The sequence below is a fragment of the Salmo trutta genome, chromosome 6, assembly GCF_901001165.1.
Source record: "Salmo trutta chromosome 6, fSalTru1.1, whole genome shotgun sequence".
Lineage (NCBI taxonomy): Eukaryota > Metazoa > Chordata > Actinopteri > Salmoniformes > Salmonidae > Salmo > Salmo trutta.
In genome coordinates this window covers 28,638,041-28,663,044 of record NC_042962.1, presented here as the reverse complement: position 1 = coordinate 28,663,044, position 25,004 = coordinate 28,638,041, and the positions used below count along the sequence as shown (strand labels likewise).

The following is a 25,004-nucleotide window of genomic DNA, read 5'->3' as shown; positions in this document are numbered from 1 at the left end:
GGAAAGAGGGCCAAATCTAGGGATAGGGATATGGATACTTGAATAGGGTTGCTTGGCCCAAAGCCTGTTTTAGCATGGGAAAAGATAGGAGATGAGCTCTTTAGTACATCTCTATGGCTTTAGCCTGTCATACATGACCTGTATGTCCTGTTTGTGTCGTCACCTAAACACCGCAGGGGGCTACCCTGAGTTATCTTTACTCTTATCTTAAAGTCTCTGTTTCTCCTTTATCTCGTTTCTCTCGGTCACTCCTTTATTTTCCCTCCCTTTCTTCTGTCTGTACCTTCTACTCATCCCGAACCTCTTCCTCCCTCCTCGCCTACCTGTTCTCACCTCTTCTCTCATCCACGTCTTTCTGTGCCATCCGTGTCCCACATCTGTCTTTCTCCCGTTTCTCTCGATCTCTCCTTCCGCCCCGTCTCCCTTTCTCCTTTGTCTCTCCGTCCGTCCATCTGTCCGTCCGTGCATGTCTGTCTGTCGCGAGGGACAGAATGGAGGGGAACTACAGCAGAGGCTACAGTTGCTCTCCTCTCTCTTACAGCAGGTGAGATTTACTGTGTCTATAACACAGGCCCCAGTCAGGACATCACACTTGCGCACAGACACACACACTCTCACACACACACACACACATACATACCCTTGTATGCGACATGACTAACAACAGTCCCAACCTTAACATTCACGTGATGCAACCCCAAAACAATCAAATTAATCAGATTGCTGTGGTGGACAACACACACTAACACACACTCAGGCATGCACATTCATCTGTCTGATGATTCACTTCTTACAATTCTTAGACACTCTGTCACCAGTAAGGCATCATCAAGTGAAACATGGTTGTTTTGTCAGGGGCCATCGTGATATTAGTCACGCTCGCTCTCTGATTTACTTCAGTTGTGTCGTAAATAGCACCCTATGCCCTATATAGTGCACTACTTTTAACCAGTGCGTGTAGAGAATAGTGTACCATTTGGGACGTAGGTTTGCTCTTATCCAGATGTGGTCTATTTTAGGGACTTCTGGACACGTTCAGGTATAAATGTTATTCAAAGCCACTAGAAATAGATGGAGTGATGAGTGAAAAGCTGATGGTGCTGTATTCAATTTAGACATAGGAGGCCGACTGCATTAGCTTATACCCTTACTGAAAAACCACATGATTTCACATGTGGAAAATGACATTATTTCCTGTGAAATTTTCACGTTTTACACGTCTAATTTTATTTCACGTGAAATTTCACGTGTGGTTTTGGAACACTTCTCATGTTAGGATATTTCACATGAAGTTTCACATGTGGATTTTCACGTTATCACATAACCTTTCACATGTGTAATCATGTGGTTTTTCAACACTTCTCATGGATATTTTTCACATGAGATTTTACAGGTGATCAAATTAAATCAAATGTATTTATAAAGCCCTTCTTACATCAGTTGATATCTCAAAGTGCTGCACAGAAACCCAGCCTAAAACCCCAAACAGCAAGTAATGCAGGTATAGAAGCATGGTGGCTAGGAAAAACTCCCTAGAAAGGCCAGAACCTAGGAAGAAACCTAGGGAGGAACCAGGCTATGAGGGGTGGCCAGTCCTCTTCTGGCTGTGCCGGGTGGAGATTATAACTGATTATAACATGGCCAAGATGTTCAAATGTTCATAGATGACCAGCAGGGTCAAATAATAATAATCACAGTGGTTGTTGAGGGTGCAACAGGTCAGCACCTCAGGAGTCAATGTCAGTTGGCTTTTCATAGCCGATCATTCAGAGTATCTCTACCACTCCTGCTGTCTCTAGGGAGTTGAAAACAGCAGGTCTGGGACAGGTAGCACGTCCGGTGAACAGGTCAGGGTTCCATAGCCGCAGGCAGAACAGTTGAAACTGGTGCAGCAGGACGGCCAGGTGGACTGGGGACAGCAAGGAGTCATCAGGCCAGGTAGACCTGAGGCATGGTCCCAGGGCTCAGGTCCTCTGAGAGAAAGAAAGAAAGAATTAAAGAGAGCATACTTAAATTCACACAGGACACTGGATAAGACCGGAGAAATACTCCAGATATAACAGACTGACCCTAGCCCCCCGACACATAAACTACTGCAGCATTAAATACTGGAGGTTGAGACAGGAGGGGTCTGGAGACACTGTGGCCCCATCCGACGATACCCCCGGACATGGCCAAACAGGCAGGATATAACCCCACCCACTTTGCCAAAACACAGCCCCCACACTACTAGAGGGATATCTTCAAACACCAACTTACCATCCTGAGACAATGACAGTGATGCCCTGCAAATGAAAATGTGTCGTTAGGATGTCTCCGGAACATCACCCAGTCGCAGTGTTTTCAACTTACACATTTGACACACTTTGACATACAGTGTCTTCAGAAAGTATTCCCACACCTTGACTTTTTCCACATTTCGTTGTGTTACAGCCTGAATTTAAAATGTAGGTCACTGGCCTACACACAATACCCCATCATGTAAAAGTGGAATTATGTTTTTAGACATTTTTACAAATTAATGAAAAGCTGACATGTCTTGAGTCAATAAATATTCAACCCCTTTGTTATGGCAAGCCTAAATAAGTTCAGGAGTAAATATTTGCTTAACAAGCCACATAATAACTTGCATGGACTCACTCTGTGTGGAATAATAGTATTTAACATGATTTTTGAATGACTGCCTCATCTCTGTACCCCACACATACAATTATCTGTAAGGTCCCTCAGTCAAGCAGTGAATTTCAAACACAGATTCTACCACAAAGACCAGGGAGGTTTTCTAATATCTCACAAAGAAGGCACCTATTGGTAGATGGATTTTTTTAAGCAGACATTTAATATCCCTTTGAGCACAGTGAAGTTATTATCAATACACCCTGTCGCTAAAACGATACAGGTGTCCTTCCTAACACAGTTTCCAGAGAGGAAGGAAACTGCTCAGGGATTTCACCGTGAGGCCAATGGTCACTTTAAAACAGTTCGAGTTTAATGGCTGGGATTGGAGAAAACTGAGGATGGATCAACAACATTGTAGTTACTCCACAATATGAACCCAATTGACAGAGTGAAAAGAGGAAAGCCTGTACAGATAAAAAATAATTCCAAAACATGCATCCTGTGTGCAACAAGGCACTAAAGTAATACTGCAAAAAATGTGGCAAAGCAATTTACTTTTTGTCCTGATTTGGAACAAATCCAATCCAATACATTACTGAGTACCACGCTCCATATTTTCAAGCATAGTGGTGGCTGCATCATGTTATGGGTATGCTTGTAATGTTTATGGACTGGGTAGAAGAAAAACAGAATGGAGCTAAGCACAGTCAAAATCCTAGGAAAACCTAATTCAGTCTGCTTTCCACCAGACACTGGGAGATACATAACCTAAAACACAAATCTACACTGGAATTGCTTACCAAGATGACAGTGAATGTTCCTGAGTGGCCGAGTTACAATTTTGCTTTAAATCTGCTTGAAAATCTATGGAAAGACCTAAAAAATGGTTAGCAATGATCAACAACCAATTTCACAGAGCCTGAAGAATTTTGAAAATAATAATGGGCAAATGTTGCACAATCCTGGTGTGGAAAGCACTTATAGACTTACCCAGAAAGACTCACAGCTGTAATTGCTGCCAAGGGTGCTTCTGCAAAGCACAGTTAAAGATATATGGCAAATAGAAATCAAACTAGATGGTCTTCAGGGATAGATGGGAGGGGTTGAGGGTAGCTGAAGGATGGGATTAAAAACAAACAAAAGATAACTATTGTAAAATACATTGTGTCCGTAAAATGTATATTGTATGTATAAGCCGCAAGTAGAATCCTAAGTGTTCTTGTCCATTAATGTATTCCAATTAGGGGAGGGGAAGGGGAAAATAATAAAGGAAAATATATTTCATTTATATATATATATATATATAGACACACACATTACCGTTCAAAAGTTTGGGGTCACTTAGAAATAACATCAAATTGATCAGAAATACAGTGTAGATATGGTTTATGTTGTAAATGACTGTTGTAGCTGGAAACAGCTGATTTTTAATGGAATATCTACATAGGCGTACAGAGGCCCATTATCAGCAACCTCACTCCTGTGTTCCAATGGCATGTTAAGTTAGCTAATCCAAGTTTATCATTTTAAAAGGATAATTGATCATTAGAAAACCCTTTTGCAATTATGTTAGCACAGTTGAAAACTGTTGTTCTGTTAAAAAGAAGCAATAAAACTGGACTTCTTTAGACTAGTTGAGTATCTGGAGAATCAGCATTTGTGGGTTTGATTACAGGCTCAAAATGTCCAGAAACAAAGTACTTTCTTCTGAAACTCGTCAGTCTATTCTTGTTCTGAGAAATGAAGGCTATTCCTTGCGAGAAATTGCCAAGAAACTGAAGATCTCGTACAACGCTGTGTACCACTCCCTTCACAGAACAGCGCAAACTGGCCCTAACCAGAATAGAAAGAGGAGTGGGAGGCCCTGGTGCACAACTGAGCAAGAGGACAAGTACATTAGAGTGTCTAGTTTGAGAAACAGACGCCTCACAAGTCCTCAACTGGCAGCGTCATTAAATAGTACCCGCAAAACACCAGTCTCAAAGTCAACAATGAAGAGGCGACTCCAGGATGCTGGCCTTGTCTGTGTTCTTTTGCCCATCTTAATCTTTTCTTTCTATTGGCCAGTCTGAGATATGGCTTTTTCTTTGCATCTCTGTCTAGAAGGTTTGGAATTTGAACTCACAACCTCTTGGTTGACAGCATTCCGAGCTTCGTGCTACACCCCCATGTCTGTGTCAATAACTGATTTCACTTGGATACCCTTCACTTTGGACTTCAAAGTAAATCTCAGCTTTGTTGAAAATTCACTCAAGAAAAACTATTATATTTATCATAGTGATTCAGGAGTAACATTAAATCAGAATAATATGCCTCACCAACATTAGACTATACAGAAAACTCTCAAGTTGCTGAAATAAGTAAATGAAATCAATGATGAGAGAATAGTCAGATTTAACTGATAATTAAAATGTCAGTGCATATGGCACTCTTTTACTAAGTGCAGAGATGTATTATAGTTAATGAATCTGTATGGGACTTCTGAGCATGCTACGGTCTTTGTGGCGCAGCAGAACAATCAGCGTACCCCAAATCTAGAAGTTGTGAGTTCAAGTCCCACTTGGGGTCATATTGAAAGTCAGTACTAAGTCATCATGTCAAATGTAATCATATTGATTAGAGATGTCTACACTATTTTAGCTGCACAGCGTACCACTTACCTTAAAATGCCCATACTGGCCTCCTGGGTGGCGCAGTGGTCTAAGGCACTGCATTGCAGCGCTAGCTGTGCCACCAGAGATTCTTGGTTTGAGCCCAGGCTCTGTCACGATCGGAAGATCCATGGGGCGAAGCACAATTGGCACAGCGTCGTACGGGTTAGGGAGGGTTTGGCCGGCAGGGATATCCTTGTCTCATTGCAAACTAGTGACTCCTGTGGCGGGCCGGGTGCAGTGCATGCTGACCAGGTCGCCAGGTGTACGGCAAGGTTGGGTTGTGTTTCGACCTTTGCCTCTCCTGAGTCTGTACAGGAGTTGCAGCGATGAGACAAGACTGTAACTACTACCAATTGAGGAGAAAAAATAGGTAAAATATAAAAATGCCCATACCATTTCATTACATCCCTTTCAAAAGAGCCATGTGAAATGTGCAGTTTCACATGTTGAACTGATATATTCACACGTGAAAACTAAAGAGTCGTGAGGTCAGTTGTTCACATGTGAAACCATATATTCACATACATTTAATTTAGAGTTTACATGTTAACACCACCTTTTCACATGTGGGGAGAATAACATGTTTTTACCTCACATGGGACGTGCAGACTGTAACACAACAAAATAATTCACGTTTAAAAATCTAATTTGCAGTTTTACAAACTTTCAAATGTTGTCATGTGTAATTTCATGGTATCACAGGTTAAAATGTTGCATCCCCATGTTGTCACATTTATTTAGCACGAGATGTTTTCACATGTGCTCCAAGATTTTTTTACATGTGTATTTTCATGTTATCACATGTTATTACATGTTATCACATTAACTTCACTTAAGGTCACGTGAAATTCATGTGTTTTTTCCGTATAGTCGTTTTCTTTAGTGCTTTTCACTTTTATTCCTATTTCGATACAGTTTTGACATTTTGTAAAGGCAGATGCTGGTGTATGACCACAGCAAAGGTGTGGAACAACAGCTCTCCATTCATTAAAAATATGACAAGACAAACATGGATGGAATTATTAATTATAGTATATAACATGGTGTATCCCACACACCCACATACTGTGAAGGGTACATTTGTAGATGTGCCGGTGCCACTAAAAGCCACAAATGACCACAACAACAACAACAACAGTTTTCAATTCATGATGCTCTTGTTTATATATATTTTTTAAACGCTGACGTTTTTATTTTAAAGAAGAGCAACATGAATAGAAAACGTTGCGGTATTTGTGGGAGATGCTGTGACCGTACAAAAGTATAGATCTGCAGCATGCTCACACTGCGTGGTATCTCAGGAATACAAGTCTAGTCCTTTTAAAGTTGGATGCAGTTTCTAAAAGCGCTTTCTAAACACAAATGCCGCAGTAGGAAATGGAGCCGTGTGTTGGGAGCCGTGTCATAATGATGTACATTGGTAATGTACTGTAGTTGACGGCCAAAACTCTCACTCCGGCTCCCATTACCCATCTACGTACTCAGTCGGTACCTGAAATCTTTCCCTCTCGCTCTTTGCTCTCTAAGTCACCACTGAGTGTTCAAAAGGAGCCGCCTCTCATCTCCTCTCGTCTCCCACTCGAGTGCCACCTCCTACCACCCACACTATACACACTTCCTTTCAAAGCCCACGTACGTCGCTAGCTAGCTAACGCGTCTTAAAAAGAGAGAGAGAGAGAGAGAGAGAGAGAGAAAGGGGTGTGGATCAATGCACTTGTTAGTCCCACAGATCAAAGCTTCAAGCCAAGGATTATCTCATTATTGAATTACACCGATCTCTCTCCTTCTCCCTCATCCCTCTCACCTTTTCATCCATTCAGATGTACTTGTTTGTACGTTACAGCAGGGGTGTGGTTTGTTAGTCTTGTAGGTTCGACACTGCACTTTCACTTATCGTGTTTTCTCAAATTTTGTACTTTTCTAGTGGTTTGGTAGAGGAAAATGTAAATACAGTAATTGTAACTCTGTTAGGTCCCCTGTCAGCCTTCCATGACCTGGAATCTAGTAATAAAGGTCAACAGCTCCCCTCCTCTTCCACATGAAGCGTCACACTCTTCTTCCTCCACCTGATTGCTCCTTGCAGGTTGACATGAGTCGTGACGATGTGTGTATGTGTGCTGCACTGATTGGAGGTGTAAAAGCTCAGTGTGTCATTGAGGACCATGCTGTAAACATCTCACTTGGACCCTGTTACGACTCGCCTCTTGACTGTTCCATATTTGTTTGTACCCACTAATGATAGTCATGTTCGTGCCTGTGTGTGTCTGACTCGTATCTCTGTGTGTGTTGTGTGTCTGTTTCTATGTGGCATGTCTCTGTGTGTGTATGTGGTGTGTGTGTGTGTCTTGACGTGTGTGTGCACGTGTGTGTGTTGAGCAGAAGTACTCGGCCGCATCGCTGTGCAGTATCACCACAGAGGTACTGAAGGTGCTCAACGCCACAGAGGAACTGATTGGTGAGGCGGGGGGCGATAGTGTCACCCCCTCTGAGAGCATGAGCGCGTCTGAGTCCTTCCTCAGCAACTTAGAGACCAGGAAGCTGGACCAGAAACTCACCAAGATGGAGGAAAACGTAAGACCCAGTGCCTACATACATCTCGATGTTGGCGGTCACTATCTGGCCATGCTAGAAAGAACCAAATGCAGCGCTTTCCAAACCCTAAACTTAATCCTTACCTTAACCTCCACCATAACCCTAGATTAAAAAAAGGAGTAAATAGCGTATGTGTACTTGCTCATCTGATCTCACTATCTGAGCCACTTCTGTCCATCTTAGCATGACCATGTAGTGACTCCAACCTGTAGAGACTAAACAAGAAAGGCCCAAGGATAGAGCCCTGTGGGTCCCCAACATTGCTATGCTCAGCACCTGTGCCCATTGATCTTTCCTGTAACATGTGACTTGTCCCTGTAGGTGTACATGGCTGCGGGGGCGGTGTACGGCCTGGAGGGGGCACTGGGGGACCTGGAGAAGGTGGCCCGAGGCATCAGCAGTGGCACCTCAGACAGAGACCTGGCCTTCCTGGAGGACCAGGTGGCAACTGCTGCCGCCCAGGTGCAACAGTCTGAGCTCCAGGTAGGGGGTCCATTCATATCCAAACGCCCAGTTGTTTCTATGACTGCATTCCATGCGGATTACATTGCAGACGCATGTCAGATGTGATCCATGCCCAACTGTGCAGTTGATGACGGGGCAATGTAACGTTGCAATGTGGTGGGCATGGAATGCAACCAATGTTTGATGGTCCTGTAAGAATGCAGGTTTTAATGTGGAGACTGGATAGAATGCGGGAATATGTAATTGTATTCTAATGGTGTCTTCTAAATTAACCTGATTAATTCATTAAATTAACCTGAGCCTTGATGTACTCTACACTACATCTACAGCAAATTGAGTTTTTATTTTCTGAATAATTTGTAATCTTCCTCCTCCAGATATCTGACATCGAGGAGAGGATATTATCTCTAAAAACAGCTGGACTGAATGTCACCACCTGCAATCGTTTCTCCAACTTCTCCAAGCCAAAACCTAAGGTACTGTGGTATATTCCCACCTGACAATTATTACACACAGCTACACCCACATATGGCCACTGTATTCACCGTACTGATCTGTCACTCTGCAGCCTCAAACCCTTGACACATCACGCCAACAGAGGAGAAAACTACCTGCCCCTCCGGTCAAAGGTAACAGACAACTTGTTGAAATGATCACAAAGGAAACCTTTTGCTATTGGACAATGTTAAATGTTCTATTTAATCCATTTCCTTTTTCTTCTTCTGTTAAATGGAGTTTATAGGGTTGGCTATATAGGAAGTACCAGGTCGCAAAAAAAGACCCAAACTTTGTCACTTGATAAAAGTCTTTCAGACTGTGTACTGTCACAGTCACAATTAGAAGGTTTTTCCTTTCAGAAGTTTGAAAATACACTCACACCCTCTTTACGCTTTGATGTGCGTGTTGCATCGATCGCGGCTGACATCACTGTGGCAACACAATGTTGTCTGCTCCACAGAATAACGCACCCTTTTTTCATGTGCGGACGTTGGCTTGGCAGAAAGATCTGTGTTCACACTTAGAAGACTAACATCACATTTGGATCTAAAGGAAGAGGTTGAATGGATGCCAGGCTAAGTGTACCAGGTAGAGAGGGAAGATAGAGAAAGGTTCCATTAGGAAAGAGAGAAGGAGCACAGAGAATAGGAGACGAATCGGACGGCTGCGCCATTAACCAATGAGGCACGCTTCTTTTCATGTTAATAATGAATTCATTATTAATCGGGGTTTTCTTTTTTTGACACCATCAAGCAGCTTTTCCACATGGTCAATGAAATCACTCTGTTTTAGCCTTAGTTTCAAAGTAAAACACAATGCAACAGAGGCTAAATCAAAGGAGTCTCGTATAGTCATAAAGCATTGATTTCAGAAAGGGGTCGACGGTGCATCTTTGAAAGAGACTCATTAGACAATCAATCAATCAAATGTATTTGTAAAGCTATTTTTACATCAATAGATGTCACACAGTGCTTATACAAAAACCTAGCCTAAAACCCCAAAGAGCAAGCAATGCAGATGTAGAAGCACAGTGGCTTGGAAAAACTCCCTAGAAAGGCAGGAACCTAGGAAGAAAGCTAGAGAGAAACCAGGCTCTGAGGGCTGGCCAGTCCTCTTCTGGATGTATTGGTGGAGATTATAGGAATACAGGGCCATTAACGCTAGATCGCTCTTCAAGATGTTCAAATGTTCATAGATGACCAGCAGGGTCAAATAATAATCACAGTGGTTATAGAGGGTGCAACAGGTCAGCACCTCAGGTCGAGACAACAGGGCCGGGATAAGGTAGCAGGTTCGGTGAACAGGTCAGGGTTCCATAGCCACAGGTAAAACAGTAGAAACTGAATCAGCAGCAGGACCAGGTGGGACGGGGACAGCCAGGAGTCATCAGGCCAGGTAGTCATGAGGCATGGTCCTCGGGCTCAGGACCTCCTGGAGGGGAGAGAGTTAGAGATGGGAGAATTAGAGGGAGCATGCTTAAGATCACACAGGACACCAGGTATGACAGGAGAAATACACCAGATAGGACAAACTGACCCATGCACATAGACTGTTGCAACATAGACACTGGGGACTGAGATGGGAGGGTCGGGGGACACTGTGGCCCGGACAGGACCAACCAGGCAGGATATAACCCCACTCACTTTGCCAAAGCAAAGCCCCCACACCACCAGAGGGAAATGAACAGACGACCAACTTACTACCCTGAGACAAGGCGGAGTATAGCCCACGAACATCTTCCCACCACACGAGCTGAGGGGACTGAACCCACTCAAGTCGAGGATAGTGACGCAATGGGAATACACTAGCAAGCCAGTGACTCAGCCCCCGTAATAGGGTAAGAGGAGCTGGCCAGGCAGAGACCGCAAGGGTGGTTCGTCACTCCAGTGCCTTGCTGTTCCCCTTCGCACCCCTGGGCTACACTCAATCATAGGACCTACTGAGGAGATGATTCTTCAGTAAAGACTTAAAGGTTGAGAACGAGTCTGCGTCTCTCACGTTTCGGCAGACCATTCCATAAAAATGCAGCTCTATAGGAGAAAACCCTGCCTCCAGCTGTTTGCTTAGAAATTGTAGGAACAATAAGGAGGTCTGCATCTTGTGACCGTAGCATATGTGTAGGTATGTACGGCACGACCAAATCGGAGAGATGGGTAGAAGAAAGTATATGTAATGCTTTGTAATCAGCAGTAAAACCTTGAAATCAGCCCTAGCCTTAACAGGAAGCCAGTGTAGAGAGGCTAGCACTGGAGTAATAACATCAAATGTTTTGGTTCTAGTTCTAGGTTCTCCCGAGTGGTGCAGCGGTCTAAGAGGCATCACTACAGTCCCTGGTTCGAATCCAGGCTGTATTACGTCCGGCTGTGATTGGGAGATCCATAGGGCGGCCACAATTGGCCCAGTGTCGTCCGGGTTTGGCTGATGTAGGCCGTCATTGTAAATAAGAATTTGTTCTTAACTGACTTGCCTAGTTAAATAAAGGTTAAATAAAAATAAATAAAAAAGATTTTAGCATCTGTATTTAGCACTACCAGGAGTATATTTAGTGTTTTATCCGTGTAGCCGGAGAGTAGAGCATTGCAGTAGTCTAATCTTGAAGTGGCAAAAGCATGGACTAGCTTTTCTGCATGATCTGCATTTCTGCATGATCTGATTCTTAAAACCTTTAATATGGAAAGAAAGCCACTCTTGAAATATTTTTCATATGTTCGTCAAAAGAGAGATCAGGGTCCAGAGTAACACTGAGGTCCATCACAGTTTTATTTGAGATGAATGTACAACCATCGAGATTAATTGTCAGATCAAACAGAAGATCTCTTTGTTTCCTGGGACTCTTTGTTTCTTAGCATCTCTGTTTAAAAGTAAAAAAATGTGCCGCCATCCACTTCCTTATGTCTGAAACACAGGCTTCCAGGGTAAGCACTTACAGCAATGTGCTGTGGGCATAGCAGTGAAAGTTGACATTGTGTTTCCGAATGACATCACCAAGAGGTAGTGTGTATATATAGTGAAAACAAAAGTCCTAAAAAAAACAGAACCTCGAGGAACACTTATTTAGATAAGATCCACAAATTTAGATAAGATCTAAACCAGGTAAAGACTTTGTCTGCGTAGACCATTTTGGGTTTCCAATCTCTCCAAAACGGTGAACGCCAACCGGTCAATCGCAATCGACTGGTCGATCTTCAATGCATTCCTTGTCCATCACCAAACATTTCTGTAGAAAAGCCAACGATAAAGGCTTGTGCTCCTTTTTTCCCCCCCCCTTTTTTTGTTTTGGTGTTGCGCTGAAGGCGGTAGGTGCACTTGATTCAGAAGCCCTGCGCACCGGGTAAACAAAGTGTTTCCATTTTGAACCATTTCATTTGTCTGAAAAGATTGTCTCCGCCTACCCGGTGGACCGGGAGATCTGTGGCTAAACCGAGTGCTCCTACTGCGCTGGCCAATAGGATCGCTCAAATCACCATACCTATAGAGCTTCTACGACCCGAGCCACAGCAAAGTTTGATACTAGCCTATATAAGACTTATTAACTTCATGAGTGAATTCACATGTTTTTATACAGCTCAAAACACTGTTCAACACTATTACAAAACATAAAACGCGATTCCATGTACATGCGCTGCAATGAATGAGTAGCCAAGTGTATCATTAGCCCTGAATTTGTATTGTTATTAGCAGCTCGTCGTGTCTACTTTAATATAGAGGAATGTTTCACTTTCTCTGGTCATAGGAACAAAATGACTTTGAGCATGACTGAGGCAGATGCGGTGCGACTCAAGTTTCGCCATCAGGTGGAAGAGGTGTACCCTCTCTGGTCAGTCTCACTGGAGGAACGTTCAAAACAATTGGGAACTCGGAAATATCCGACTTCTGACTTCACTGAGTTGGAAACTCAGAAAAAAATCAAGATCCAACTTGGAAAAATTATAAGTGAAATAATCTGTCTGTAAACAATTGTTGGAAAAATCCACAGTGTCATGCACAAAGTAGATGTCCTAACTGCCAAAACTATAGTTTGTTAACAAGAAATTTGTAGAGTGTTTGAAAAAAGAGTTTTAATGACTCCAACCTAAGTGTATGTAAACTTCTGACTTCAACTGTATGTCATTTGTCTTCAGGAAGACAGTGAGTTTCTGAGCAACAGCTTTTTCAACAACAACAACATTTGAGGAATGGGAGATTCGATATAGGCAGATAGTAAAAAAAAAACACAACTGCGGGAAAGGTTTGTCTTTCTCAGGAGAGGCTTTATTACTGCCACTTTAAGTTACTTTGGTACACATCGGAAGGATAGGGAGCCATTTATTATGTTCAATATATAAGGGCCAAGCACAGGAAGTAGCTCTTTCAGTAGTTTAGTTGAAATAGGGTCCAGTAGGCAGTTGGAAGATTTAGAGGCCATGACTATTTTCGTGAATGTGTCGACAAAAACTTGGGTGTCGCCATTGATCTGAGGTTCTGGCAGTTCTGTGCAGACTTAGGACAACTACACCTATTCAAAGAGGAGTCTGTAATTTGCTTTCTAATGATCATGATCTTTTCATTGAAGAAGTTTATGAATTCATCATTGCTGAAGTGAAGCGCATCCTCACTCGGGGATGCTGCTTTTTAGTTAGCTTTGCAACAGTATCAAAAATGTATTTAGGATTGTTTTTATTCTCCTCAATCAGGTTTGAAAGTAGGCTGATCGAGCAGCAGTGAGGACTTTTCGATATTGCACGGTACTGTTTTTCCAAGGTAGTCATAAGACTTCCAATTTGGTGGAGTGACATTTCCGTTCCAATTTTCTGGAAGCTTCTTTCCGGGCTCTGATATTTTCTGTATTTTATTTTGGGGGTTTTTAGTGGTGCGACTGCATCTAGGGTATTACGCAAAGTTACGTTTAGATCCTCAGTTAGGTGATTTTTGTACTCCGATGTCCTTGGGTAGGTGGAGTTAGTCTGCAAGGGCATCTAGGAATCTTTGCGTTGTCTGAGAATTTATAGTGCTGCTCTTGATAATCCTTGGTTGGGGTCTAAGCTAATTATTTGATTGCAAATGTAATAAAATGGTGGCCCAATAGTCCAGGATTATGAGGAAAAACATTTAGATCCACAATATCTATTCCACGGGACAAAACTAGATCCAGGGTATGATGGTGACAATGCGTAAATCCCGAGACATGTTGATGATGGCTCCGAAAGCCTTTTGGAGTGGGTCTGTGGAGTTCTCCATGTGAATATTGAAGTCACCAAAACTGTGAATATTACCTGCCATGACTATGAGGCCCGATAGGAATTGAAGGAACTCTGAACTCTGAGTAACACTGTACACGTCCCAGGAGGCCTGTAAACAGTAGCTATAAAAAATTGATTGAGTAGGCTGCATAGATTTCATGACTAGAACCTCAAAAGATGAAATGTAGCCTTTTTTGTTGTCAGAAATGTTAGCAACACCTCTGCCTTTGCAGGATGCTCTGGGGATATGGTCACTAGTGTAACCAGGAGGAAAGGCCTCATTTAACCCAGTAAAATCATCAGGCTTGAGCCATGTTTCAGTCAGGCCAATCACATCAAGTTTATGATCAGTGATTAGTTCATTGACTATGACTGCTTTGGAACTGAACGATCTTACATTAAGTAGTCCAATTTTTTAGATGTGAGGTATGATCACAATCTCTTTCAATAATGACAGGAATGGAGGAGGTCTTTATTCCAGTAGGATTGCTAAGGTGTGTTTAATTTTGCCAGACCTAGATCGAGTCACAGACACGGTCTCAATGGGGAAAACTGAGCTAACTACACTGACTGTGCTAGGGGCAGACTCAACTAAGCTGGCAGGCTGGCTAACAGCACCCTATCCCATTGTGGAGCTAGAGGAGTTAGAGACCTGTCTATGTTGATAGAAAATATGAGAGCACCCCTCCGGCTAGGATGGTGTCCGTCACTCCTCAGCAGGCGAGCCTTGGTCCTGTTTGTGGGTGAGTCCCAGACTAGAGCATCATGTAATGATTATTTAACTAAGGGACTAATGTTTTACTGTTTCTCTCTCGGTCTTGGGAACTTCTACATTTTATGCCCAGTTCTGATTAGATATTACCAGATACACTGAGTATACAAAACATTAGGAACACCTACCAAGTGACAGATTGACCAGGTGAATCCAGGTGAAAGCTATGATCCCGTATGGATGTCACTTGTTAAATCCACTTCAATCAGTGTAGATGAAGGGGAGACAGGTTTGAGACAATTGAGACATGGATTGTGTATATGTGCTATGGGCAAGACAAAAGATTTAAGTGCCTTTCAACTGGGTATTGTAGTAGGTGCCAGGCGCACCGGTATGAGTGTGTCAAAAACTGCAAAGCTGCTGGGTTTTTCACGCTCAACAGTTTCCCGTGTGTATCAAGAATGGTCCACCACCCAAAGGACATCCAGACAACTTGACACAACTGTGGGAAGCATTGGCGTCCACATGGGGCAGCATCCCTGTGGAACACTTTTGACACCTTGTAGAGTCCATGTACCGACGTCTTGAGGCTGTTCTGAGGGCAAAAGGGGGTGCAACTCAATATTAGGAAGGTGTTCCTAATGTTCTGTACACTCAGTGTATACTCAATGCAAACTACATTAATGGTTATGCTGTGTAATAGCTTAATTTGTCATTGTGACTATTGAATACACTCTTTAGCTACCTGAATAGGTCAAGTCATATATTTCTATATGTATTTCCTTGTCTTTTTCCAGATAAGGAGTCTGAGCAGCAGGTAACAGCACTTCATCCGTAGCGACAGACAGAAAGCACAAAGAGTCCCTCAGGGGCCCCGCGGGGTCTCTCCACTCCAGTGCCTTGATCCAGCGTCTGCCTTGGGCTATGCAGGGGCCAACACCTGCCCTGTGCACCCCACCCAGCGCTCTCCTCAGCCAGGCACGGCCCCATCCAGTCACCCCCTGAATACCTCCAGACCCCTTCCCTGCCTCCCCCAGCCCAGGACTGACTCATTCAACCCCTGTCCCAACCTACTCCATCAGCCCCCTTGGGCCTCATTCACTGTAACTACCACACCGCGACGCCCACAACAGGGTGGTTTGATGGACGACGTGTCTCTGCCTTAAAATCAGCGAACGAACACTCCTCGCCGAGACAACTCACTGTCCTACTGTCAAAAGAAGACCTAACTTCAAAGTCCTTGTACAGAAAATAAGATAACCTCCGTCAGTCAACTGTTTGCAAGGGTGTTGTAGGTGTTTGAAGATGTGAAAAACCATGTGAAAACGTCTGTGATTGAATGTCCCAAAAAAAGGCTGAGCCATGTTTTATACTACTGTTTTTGTTCTTGTTGTTTCTCTCACTGATGAATTGCAGAGCACCTACGGAACCTGTTCAATGTTGTCCTTTTATTATTATTTCTGTGTAAAGACTCAAAAGCAATCATTTCCTTGAACTAGCAGATAACAATCCTCATTCACTACGATTCGGTCTGACGTGTTTTTTCGAATTTTAGATTAGAGGTTCACTTAGAGGTTCACAGAAACATCTGGCGTCCTCTCCTGTTCCTTAATTCATTATTTACATTACGGTAACAGCTAAACACACCTCAATCTTTTGAAGGAGGTGATTTTGAGATGAGCTAATTACTCTAGCGCTCAGTTACCATATTTGGAGAAAGATTGACTAAATTGCTGGGCCCGCACAATGACAGTTTATGTAATATCTGTTTTGTAAGGCCAAAATAACCTCCGTCCATATGTTGTGAGACTTTGGCATCTGGCTCCAGAGAGACCAAGGCCAAAATAATGCAATGCGAAAATATTTAGTTGCATTAACAAATAATGAAACATTTATCACACAAATGGTCTACCTATTATATAAAGTATATGTAAAGCATTTATGAACCCAAAGAAGCCAACATTAGAATAAATTGACACATGTTTCTTAACCAAACAAAAAAAATCTCTCTATGAAATCTTCACCATTCTGAATTCTTTTTGAATATGCTTCATTCTATAGCTAGAGGACTCCTGATATCTCCAGGAGTGATAAGCATCATTTTTGTCTTAATTTGTTGTTGTCTAGTACTGTCTTTTGCTAGCTAGGGCCATCTACTTTAAGTGATATCTGTCTTCCCAGTAGCATACTTGGTGTGTGAACTGCTGCCTGCTCATAACTTGCAGATGATGGTTGACACATTAACTAGGATTAAAGGACAGGGCGATTTGTGCGTGAACTAATACTCACACTTGAATTTATTTTCCTACTAGCACTGACGTTGCTGATAGCTACTTTATTGAGGAAAAATATATGTACTATGACTGAGATATTTGGCTGTCCCACCTAGCTATCTTACGGTGAATGCACTAACTGTAAGTCTCTCTGGATAAGAGCATCTGCTAAATGACAAAAATGTCAAATGTTATTTTTATTTTTCATTTGTTTCAGCTTTGTGGCCTTTATTTGGCATTCATTTTGATTTCTCTCCTGTGCTATATGGCTCCAATAATTAATTGTACGTTGTGTTAAATATCTTGTAAAGATTTATACATCATGAAGTCTACTGGGCTTTATGACAAAATGCCATGAAAAGCATGATTTTATTTTTGTACTTTTGAAGATTGTTATTGCGCAGTTCTTTTCACTAAAACAAAGTGGGCGGAAACCAGTCCAGGCTTTATTCTCCCCCTCTGAAAGGTTTTCTCATCGGTTAAGTCTGAAACCGTGTCATGTTTCCTTCTTCAAAGTGCTTTACATGTATGCCTGCATTAATTGTCTGAAAATGTGTGATTTTAATGGGGATGATGGTAATCATATTCATGATAACATGGGAGATGAGATAAATAGCAGTTGATGCGGTGTCTGGTATTACTCCAATGACCGCGGTGAGAGTCTGGAATGCCAGGCCTGTGTTTTTTATCAGCGTCTCAGAGTAGGGGTGCTGATCTAGGATCAGGCTTTCCCTGTCCATGTAACCATATTCATTGTGATCTACAACACAAAATGGATCCTAGATCAGCACTCCTACTCTTGAGATACTCTTGAGGTCTTTATATTGAAAAGATTACATAGTATATTAATGTAGAGGAGATGAAATACAGTGTTGAGGGATTCTGTTCCTTAGTAATTACAGGTAAAATAGTATGACGTTTGCTCTGGTTCAGGTTGTTACGTGCAGCTTGACCTTTCGTCACGTGGGGTCCTGTTGTGGCTCAGTTGGTAGAGCATGACGCTTGCAATGCTAGTGTTGTGGGTTCAATTCCCACGGGGGACCAGTATGAATATGCTACTGTAAGTTGCTCTGGATAAGAGCGTCTAGTAAATGACAATAAGAATAATATGTAATGCTCTGTACCGGAGCTAGTGACACAGGTTATTCCCATACCTATGCACTTCGGTTATATTTATATTTGAACACTGCACTGGTAAGTCCTTCCATCCTATGATCCCATTTTGCAGGTTATGCATATCGCTCCTGTATGTCATCGTTGTTCCTGGATGTGTGTTGTGTATCAACGCATGTTTCTGGTTTTAAATAGATGTACAAAATTCGAGAAGCACAGCCAAAGGGGTTCATTATTATCAATGTCCTGTATTTTTCTATTGTAAAAAAAAAGATTTTATCTCACCTCCTAATTTGTTTATATATATATATATGGATTATATATATATATATATATATCCATATATATGTAAAAAAATAAAATAAAAAAAATGGATATGACGTATAAGATAATTGCCCAATCATAAACTTGATCCTTCTGTGTTGTCTGCGGGAGGCAACCAGCTGTCCCTATGTTCCTAGGCCGCAGTGAAGTTCACTTTGCACAACTCTGATGGACTATTCACTCATATGCGCAATCGTTTGTTGCAATCCATATCATGTGTCGGGGAAAAAATATTAAGAAGCAAAAAATACAGATTCTCTATGTGCCAAATTGCTCTGATTTGAGAAAAAGTGTAATACTAATTGAATAAAGTTTGCACCTGAATGACCTCTGGAGTTTCCTATCATTCCTAACCTTTGGGGATTAATGAAGTATGGTCTTACGTTATGATACAATGAATATCCCTCACCAATGGTAAGAAAAACTGACCTGCTTATTCACAGAAAGATTCAGATTTTGAGCATCTTTATATTTGTCTTTATATACTTCCTGCTTTTTATTCAACAATAATCGGTCACAGCACCAATGTACCAAAAACATAGTTACAGGCTATCTTCATTTATTAATCAATATAGATTGCATTTCTCAGTATGTACCATACAGACTACAACTGGTCAGCCAGTTTAGAGGTCCCTAGACTAAGACATACTGTAGGCTTGAGAGCAAACCTTGAAAAGAAAGAAAGAACGACAGAAAGAAAAAGGAGATAGAGACAAAGAAAGACAATCCTTGATTAAATAAAGACACGTTCACAGACACAGATGGTGGGGGGGCGATCGGCCAAGCATGTTGTCATGGTAGCCAGTTGGCGTCCTCTCCGCTAAGTGTCTTCCCGATGTTTTCCTGGTTCCTGATGATGTCGAGGAGAATCTCCAGTGTGCTGACCACGGCCCCAGGGTGTCTGAGCCCTCCGCTGCCCCCTCCTCCGCTCTGCCTCTTCCCAAAACGCCCGATGGGCCTTACCCCACGCCCCACGTACCAGAATGGATCTATTTCTGGACCTGATAAAGACACAAGGGGTGAGTGGAAGCGTCAAGTTAAGTATTGAGTATACACTGAACAAAAATATGAATGTAACATGTAAAGTGTTGGTCCCATGTTTCATGAGCTGAAATAAAAGATCCCAGATATTTTCCATACCACAAAAAAAGCGTATTTCTCTCAAATGTTTTTCACTAATTTGTTTACATCCCTGTTAGTGAGCATTTCTCCTTTTCCAAGATAATCCATACACCGGACAGGTGTGGCACATCAAGAAGCTGATTAAACAGCATGGTCATTACACAGGTGCAGCTTGTGCTGGGGACAATAAATGGCCACTCTAAAATGTGCAGTTTTGTCACACAACACAATGCCACAGATGTCTCAAGTTTTGAGGGAGCGTGCAATTGGCATGCTGACTGCAGGAATGTCCAACAGAGCTGTTGCTAGAGAATTGAATGTTAATTTCTCTACCCTAAGCCGCCTCCAACGTCATTTTAGAAAATGTGGCAGTACATCCAACCGGTCTCATAACCGCATACCAAGTTTAACCATGCCAGCCCAGGGCCTACACATCTGAGTATTTCTGTCTGTAATAAAGCCCTTTTGTGGGGAAAAAACTAATTTTGATTGTCTGGCTCCAAAGTGGGTGCCCTATGAACCTCCCAGGCCCACCCGTATGTGCACCACTGCCCATTCATTTGAAATCCATAGATTAGGGCCGAATGAATTTATTTCAATTGACTGATTTCCTTCTATGAACTGTAACTCAGTAAAATCTTTGAAATTGTTGCATGTTGCGTTTATATTTTTGTTCAGTATATATACAGTTGTGGCCAAAAATATTGGCACCCTTATACATTATTCAAGTAACTAATTTTCCCTAAAAATAAGTTGAAATTGAATGAAGCATTTGGTCTCCACAATTCTTTATTTCACTGTTAATATTACAGAACCTTTGTTTTTTATTCTGAACTTAATATATCCAGTTAAATCAGAAAATAAACAGAAATGGCATTGACAAAATGATTGACACCCTAGACTTAATATTTGGTAGCACAGACTTTGGTCAAAATAACTGCAATCAAGCGCTTCCTATGAGCTACCTGAACCTCTGTACTGGCAGTTTGGCCCACTCCTCTTGTGAAAACTGCTCCATTTCTCTCAGATTTGAAGGGTGCCTTCTCCCAACTGCTGTTTTCAGATCTTTCCACAAGCTTTCAATGGGATTTAGATCTGGACTCATTGCTGGCCACTTCAGAACAGTCGAGCGTTTTTGTCTTGAACCACTCCCGGGTTCTTTTTGAAGTGTGTTTGGGGTCAATGTCCTGCTGGAAGATCCATGACCTTCGACGGAGACCCAGCTTTCTGACACTGGATCCGACATTGCGCTCCAAAATACCTTGGTATTCACCTGATTTCATGATGCCACGCACAGGTTCAAGACACCCAGTGCCAGAGGCAGCAAAGCAACCCCAAAACATCACTGAATCTCTTCCATGTTTGACTGTAGGGAAGGTGTTATTTTCTTTGAAAGCTTCATTTTGTTTTCTGTTAACATAGAGATGCTTTACCAAAAAGCTCTAATTTGGTCTCATCTGTCCACAGGACATTCTCCCAGAAGGATTTTGGCATGTTCAAGTGTGTTTTGGCAAATTGCAGTCAGGCTTTCTTATGTCTTTCTCTCAACAGTGGGGTCCTCCTGGGTCTCCTACCATAATAACCCTCTTTCATTGAGTTGGTGACGGATGGTGCGAGTTGAAACTGTCGTACCTTGTGTCTGAAGGTCAGCTTGAATCTGTGTGGTAGTTGCCCAAGGTGCTTTCTCCACCATTCAAACAATCCTTCGCTGCAATCTTCCATCAAGTTTTCTCTTGCGGCCACGTCAAGTGAGATTGGCTACAGTGGCATGGGCCTTAAACTTCTTGATAACATTACGTACAGTGGAAACAGGAACATCGAGGTCTCTGGAGATGAACTTGTATTCTTGAGATTGTCCATGCTTGCCTACAATCTTGTGTCTGACCTCAGATAATTCTCGGGTTTTCTTTCTTTTTGTCCATGCTCATTGCGGTACACACAGTGACACAAAACAGGAGAATGAGTCCTTTTCTCTATTCAAATTGGTTGAATACGTGATTTTTATACTGCAGACACCTTCAACTCACCACAGGTGAGTTCAATTCCAAAGTAAATGAGAATCACCTGCTTGAAATTATTTCTAACTACTTCTAGAAGGTGCCAATAATATCGTCCGGGCCATTTTAGGATTTCTTTGTGGAATTAGCTAAGATTTAGTAAATTATTCCGATTTTTTTGTTTTGTTCAACTGCATAACAAAGACATACATATGTGGATACCAAAATATGTTTAATTTTAACAGTTTTCTGGTGCATTATGGTGCATTCTTTGAAAAAGGGTGCCAGTATTTTTGGCCACGACTGTACATATACAAGAATGTGCTCGCACTAACAGACAGACAGACCCCCCCTCCCCCCCCCACACACACACTATCTTTCTTAAAAGCACACACAAATGCCTGTCCACAAAGTACACAGTTGTATCGTTATGCGGAAACAGTAGTCACATTTAATACCCATCATATTGCTGATCCATAACTAGTGATAATGCACTAAAGGACCAGGTTATTGTTCATACCAATACCAAGAAATGTGGGATGAACATTGTGTATGAACAATACCATTTTTTGTTAGGCTATAGGTGTGAGCAATAACCTGGTATGAACAGCATTACCATTTCTTGTTAGGTTATAGAATAACCTGGTATGAACAATATCTTTACTTGGTATAAGGCTATTGGTGTGAACAATAACCTGGTATGAACAATAACATTTTATGCTATTGGTATGAACAATAACCTGGTATGAACAATAACATTTTAGGCTATTGGTATGAACAATAACCTGGTATGAACAATAACATTTTAAGCTATTGGTATGAACAATACCATTTTATGCTATTGGTGTGAACAATAACCTGGTATGAACAATACCATTTTATGCTATTGGTGTGAACAATAACCTGGTATGAACAATAACATTTTAGGCTATTGGTATGAACAATAACCTGGTATGAACAATACCATTTTAAGCTATTGGTATGAACAATACCATTTTAGGCTATTGGAATGAACAATAACATTTTAAGCTATTGGTATGAACAATGCCATTTTAAGCTATTGGTATGAACAATGCCATTTTAAGCTATTGGTATGAACAATACCATTTTAAGCTATTGGTATGAACAATACCATTTTAAGCTATTGGTATGAACAATACCATTTTAAGCTATTGGTATGAACAATACTATTTTAAGCTATTGGTATGAACAATACCATTTTAAGCTATTGGTATGAACAATACCATTTTAAGCTATTGGTATGAACAATGCCATTTTAAACTATTGGTATGAACAATACCATTTTAAGCTATTGGTATGAACAATACCATTTTAAGCTATTGGTATGAACAGTAACCTGAAAGTGGATGTCACCTTTTCATCAGGCAGTGGAGGTCCATTACTGGGTTTGGATGATCATTTTTAGGGAACACTTTAGTCTTCTATGAAGATTTTAGGATTTATAAGTCAAGCAAACTGTGAATGTTTAATTTATGAATACCATATCAATCATTAAAATACATGTTCAAATCCATAACTAAGATGTTGAACATCTAGATAATATTCCAATTGAACAAAATGTATTTTTTGGAATAATTATAAATTATATAACATTAACAGTGGTGTGTTACAGTCAAAAGTATTGCATTTGTTTATTATGATTTTAAAAAATGATGAACAAATTGTACAACCCTTTTACTAACCATTTGTAATAGGTTTGAAATGAACATTGTTTTCTTTTAATTATAACACAAAAAAATGTATACAAAATCATGTGTAATATCCAATGTGTCATCAATGTCACCTTTCAAGATCAAATCCAATGCTTATGAAGACAAATCATCCACTTATTCGATAATAAAACGGGTTTCAACTTACTTCTGTTGTCGACATTGTGGACGATGTGAAAGTCGTGCTCCACTGTGGTACTGTGAACGCATGTGACCTTCGTTGCGAGCAGCAACAGAATCGTGAGCGCAGTCATCAGCCAGCGGGACCCCAAGACGCACTCTCTCACTATCACTGGGCACCCGGCTGTAGTCTCAGGTGTCATTGTGGATGGACGGCAAGGCACTGCACATGGTCCGTTGTGTTTTTAAAATGACATAAAGGTTAAAGATAAGTAATTAAACCCGACTTTAGACTTGTGTTAATGTAATCTTGAACCTATTCTTTGAATTAGCCTGATTCGTGCGTAATTGCGCACCAATGTGTAATTTTAGAACATACATATACCAACGAATTATCTACTCTTACACAAGGCTAACTAGTAACTTAATAAATACGTTATAATCCTAAATATATGTTCACCTTTTAAACATAAAAGTGGAGAGCACACAACCAGTTTCAACTTACCGTAAACGTTGGTAGCTTGTTGAGGTGGGTCGGTGGAGAGTTTTCCTCGTGCCAGGTTATTCATTAGCGGAAATGGTGTGACCGCGAATTTATATATTCCGGACTGCCCATGTTAAATGATGACTCAAGAACGTCTGTCAGATAGGATACTCCGGATGATATCGTCAGCACCACCACGTCCTCCCCATCCCCTCCTTCTTGCAAATCTCTCCTTATCCTTTAAGAATTCAAAAGTAACGTAATGGGGCTTTTGGGTTGCGGTTTTCCTGGTCCATGGCACGCCGCGGTGCACTCCATCAAGGAGTCAATGACACGTGGACAACATTAACTTAGTTAGTAGACTCCTGCTTTGGGGACCTTTACTTCGGGTACAAGACAGTGAACCAGAGCTGTGGAGGCGGGTATGCGTCAATCATCTTGATTAGTATCGACAAGTCCTACTGTTGTCACAGCACCAACCAGATAGTGGAAAACAGATCACCGAGTATCATTTTCAATGAATGAACTTGGAAATGTCTAATCAAATTCACTCGTATTGTAATTCATTATAGGTTATTGAAATCTAGAACATTGGACAGTTACTTCAATGCAACACGGTAAATGTTTATGTCATAGGCCTACGTTCTTTAGTGATGTGCAATATTCACATACATTAACAAATTGATGAAAGCTGGAGTACAACACTTGAGTGATCAATAGAGTGATATTCTTTTTGAATGTGGTGTCAATGAGTTTGCACAGTTCATGTCCAAACATCCCTGACACAGCTAGGTCAGAGAGATGAGTCACAGGTGACAGTCAGGCTGAGGAGAAATTCAGAGTAAAACTGAAATGTCAAAAAGGTGATAGCAGCTTTGGCCTGAGGCCCATGACTACACTCTTCTAAAAAATATAGTGCTATCAAGAAACGTAAACTGTTCTTTGGCTGTCCCAATAGGAAAACCCTTTGAAGAACCCTTTTTGGTTGCAGGTAGAACCCTTTTTGGCTTCCATGTAGAAGCCTTTCCATTGATGGTTTGACATGGAACCCAAAAGGGTTCTATCTGGAACAAAAAAGGGTT

At 41.5% G+C, this 25,004-nt stretch overlaps 1 protein-coding gene across 2 annotated transcripts in view; it reads left to right on the top strand.

Annotated features, from left to right (window-relative positions):
- myripb (myosin VIIA and Rab interacting protein b) overlaps positions 1–17,523 on the top strand; it is a 184,450-nt gene extending 166,927 nt beyond the window's left edge. For both annotated transcript variants that reach the window (XM_029756087.1, XM_029756088.1), the window contains 5 exons: positions 7,653–7,844; positions 8,187–8,348; positions 8,708–8,806; positions 8,899–8,959; positions 15,557–17,523. In XM_029756087.1, coding sequence (XP_029611947.1) covers positions 7,653–7,844; positions 8,187–8,348; positions 8,708–8,806; positions 8,899–8,959; positions 15,557–15,597 — 555 coding nt within the window. In that variant the 3' untranslated portion in view covers positions 15,598–17,523. The remainder of the gene's footprint in view (positions 1–7,652; positions 7,845–8,186; positions 8,349–8,707; positions 8,807–8,898; positions 8,960–15,556) is intronic.
- Positions 17,524–25,004: the final 7,481 nt, after the last annotated feature.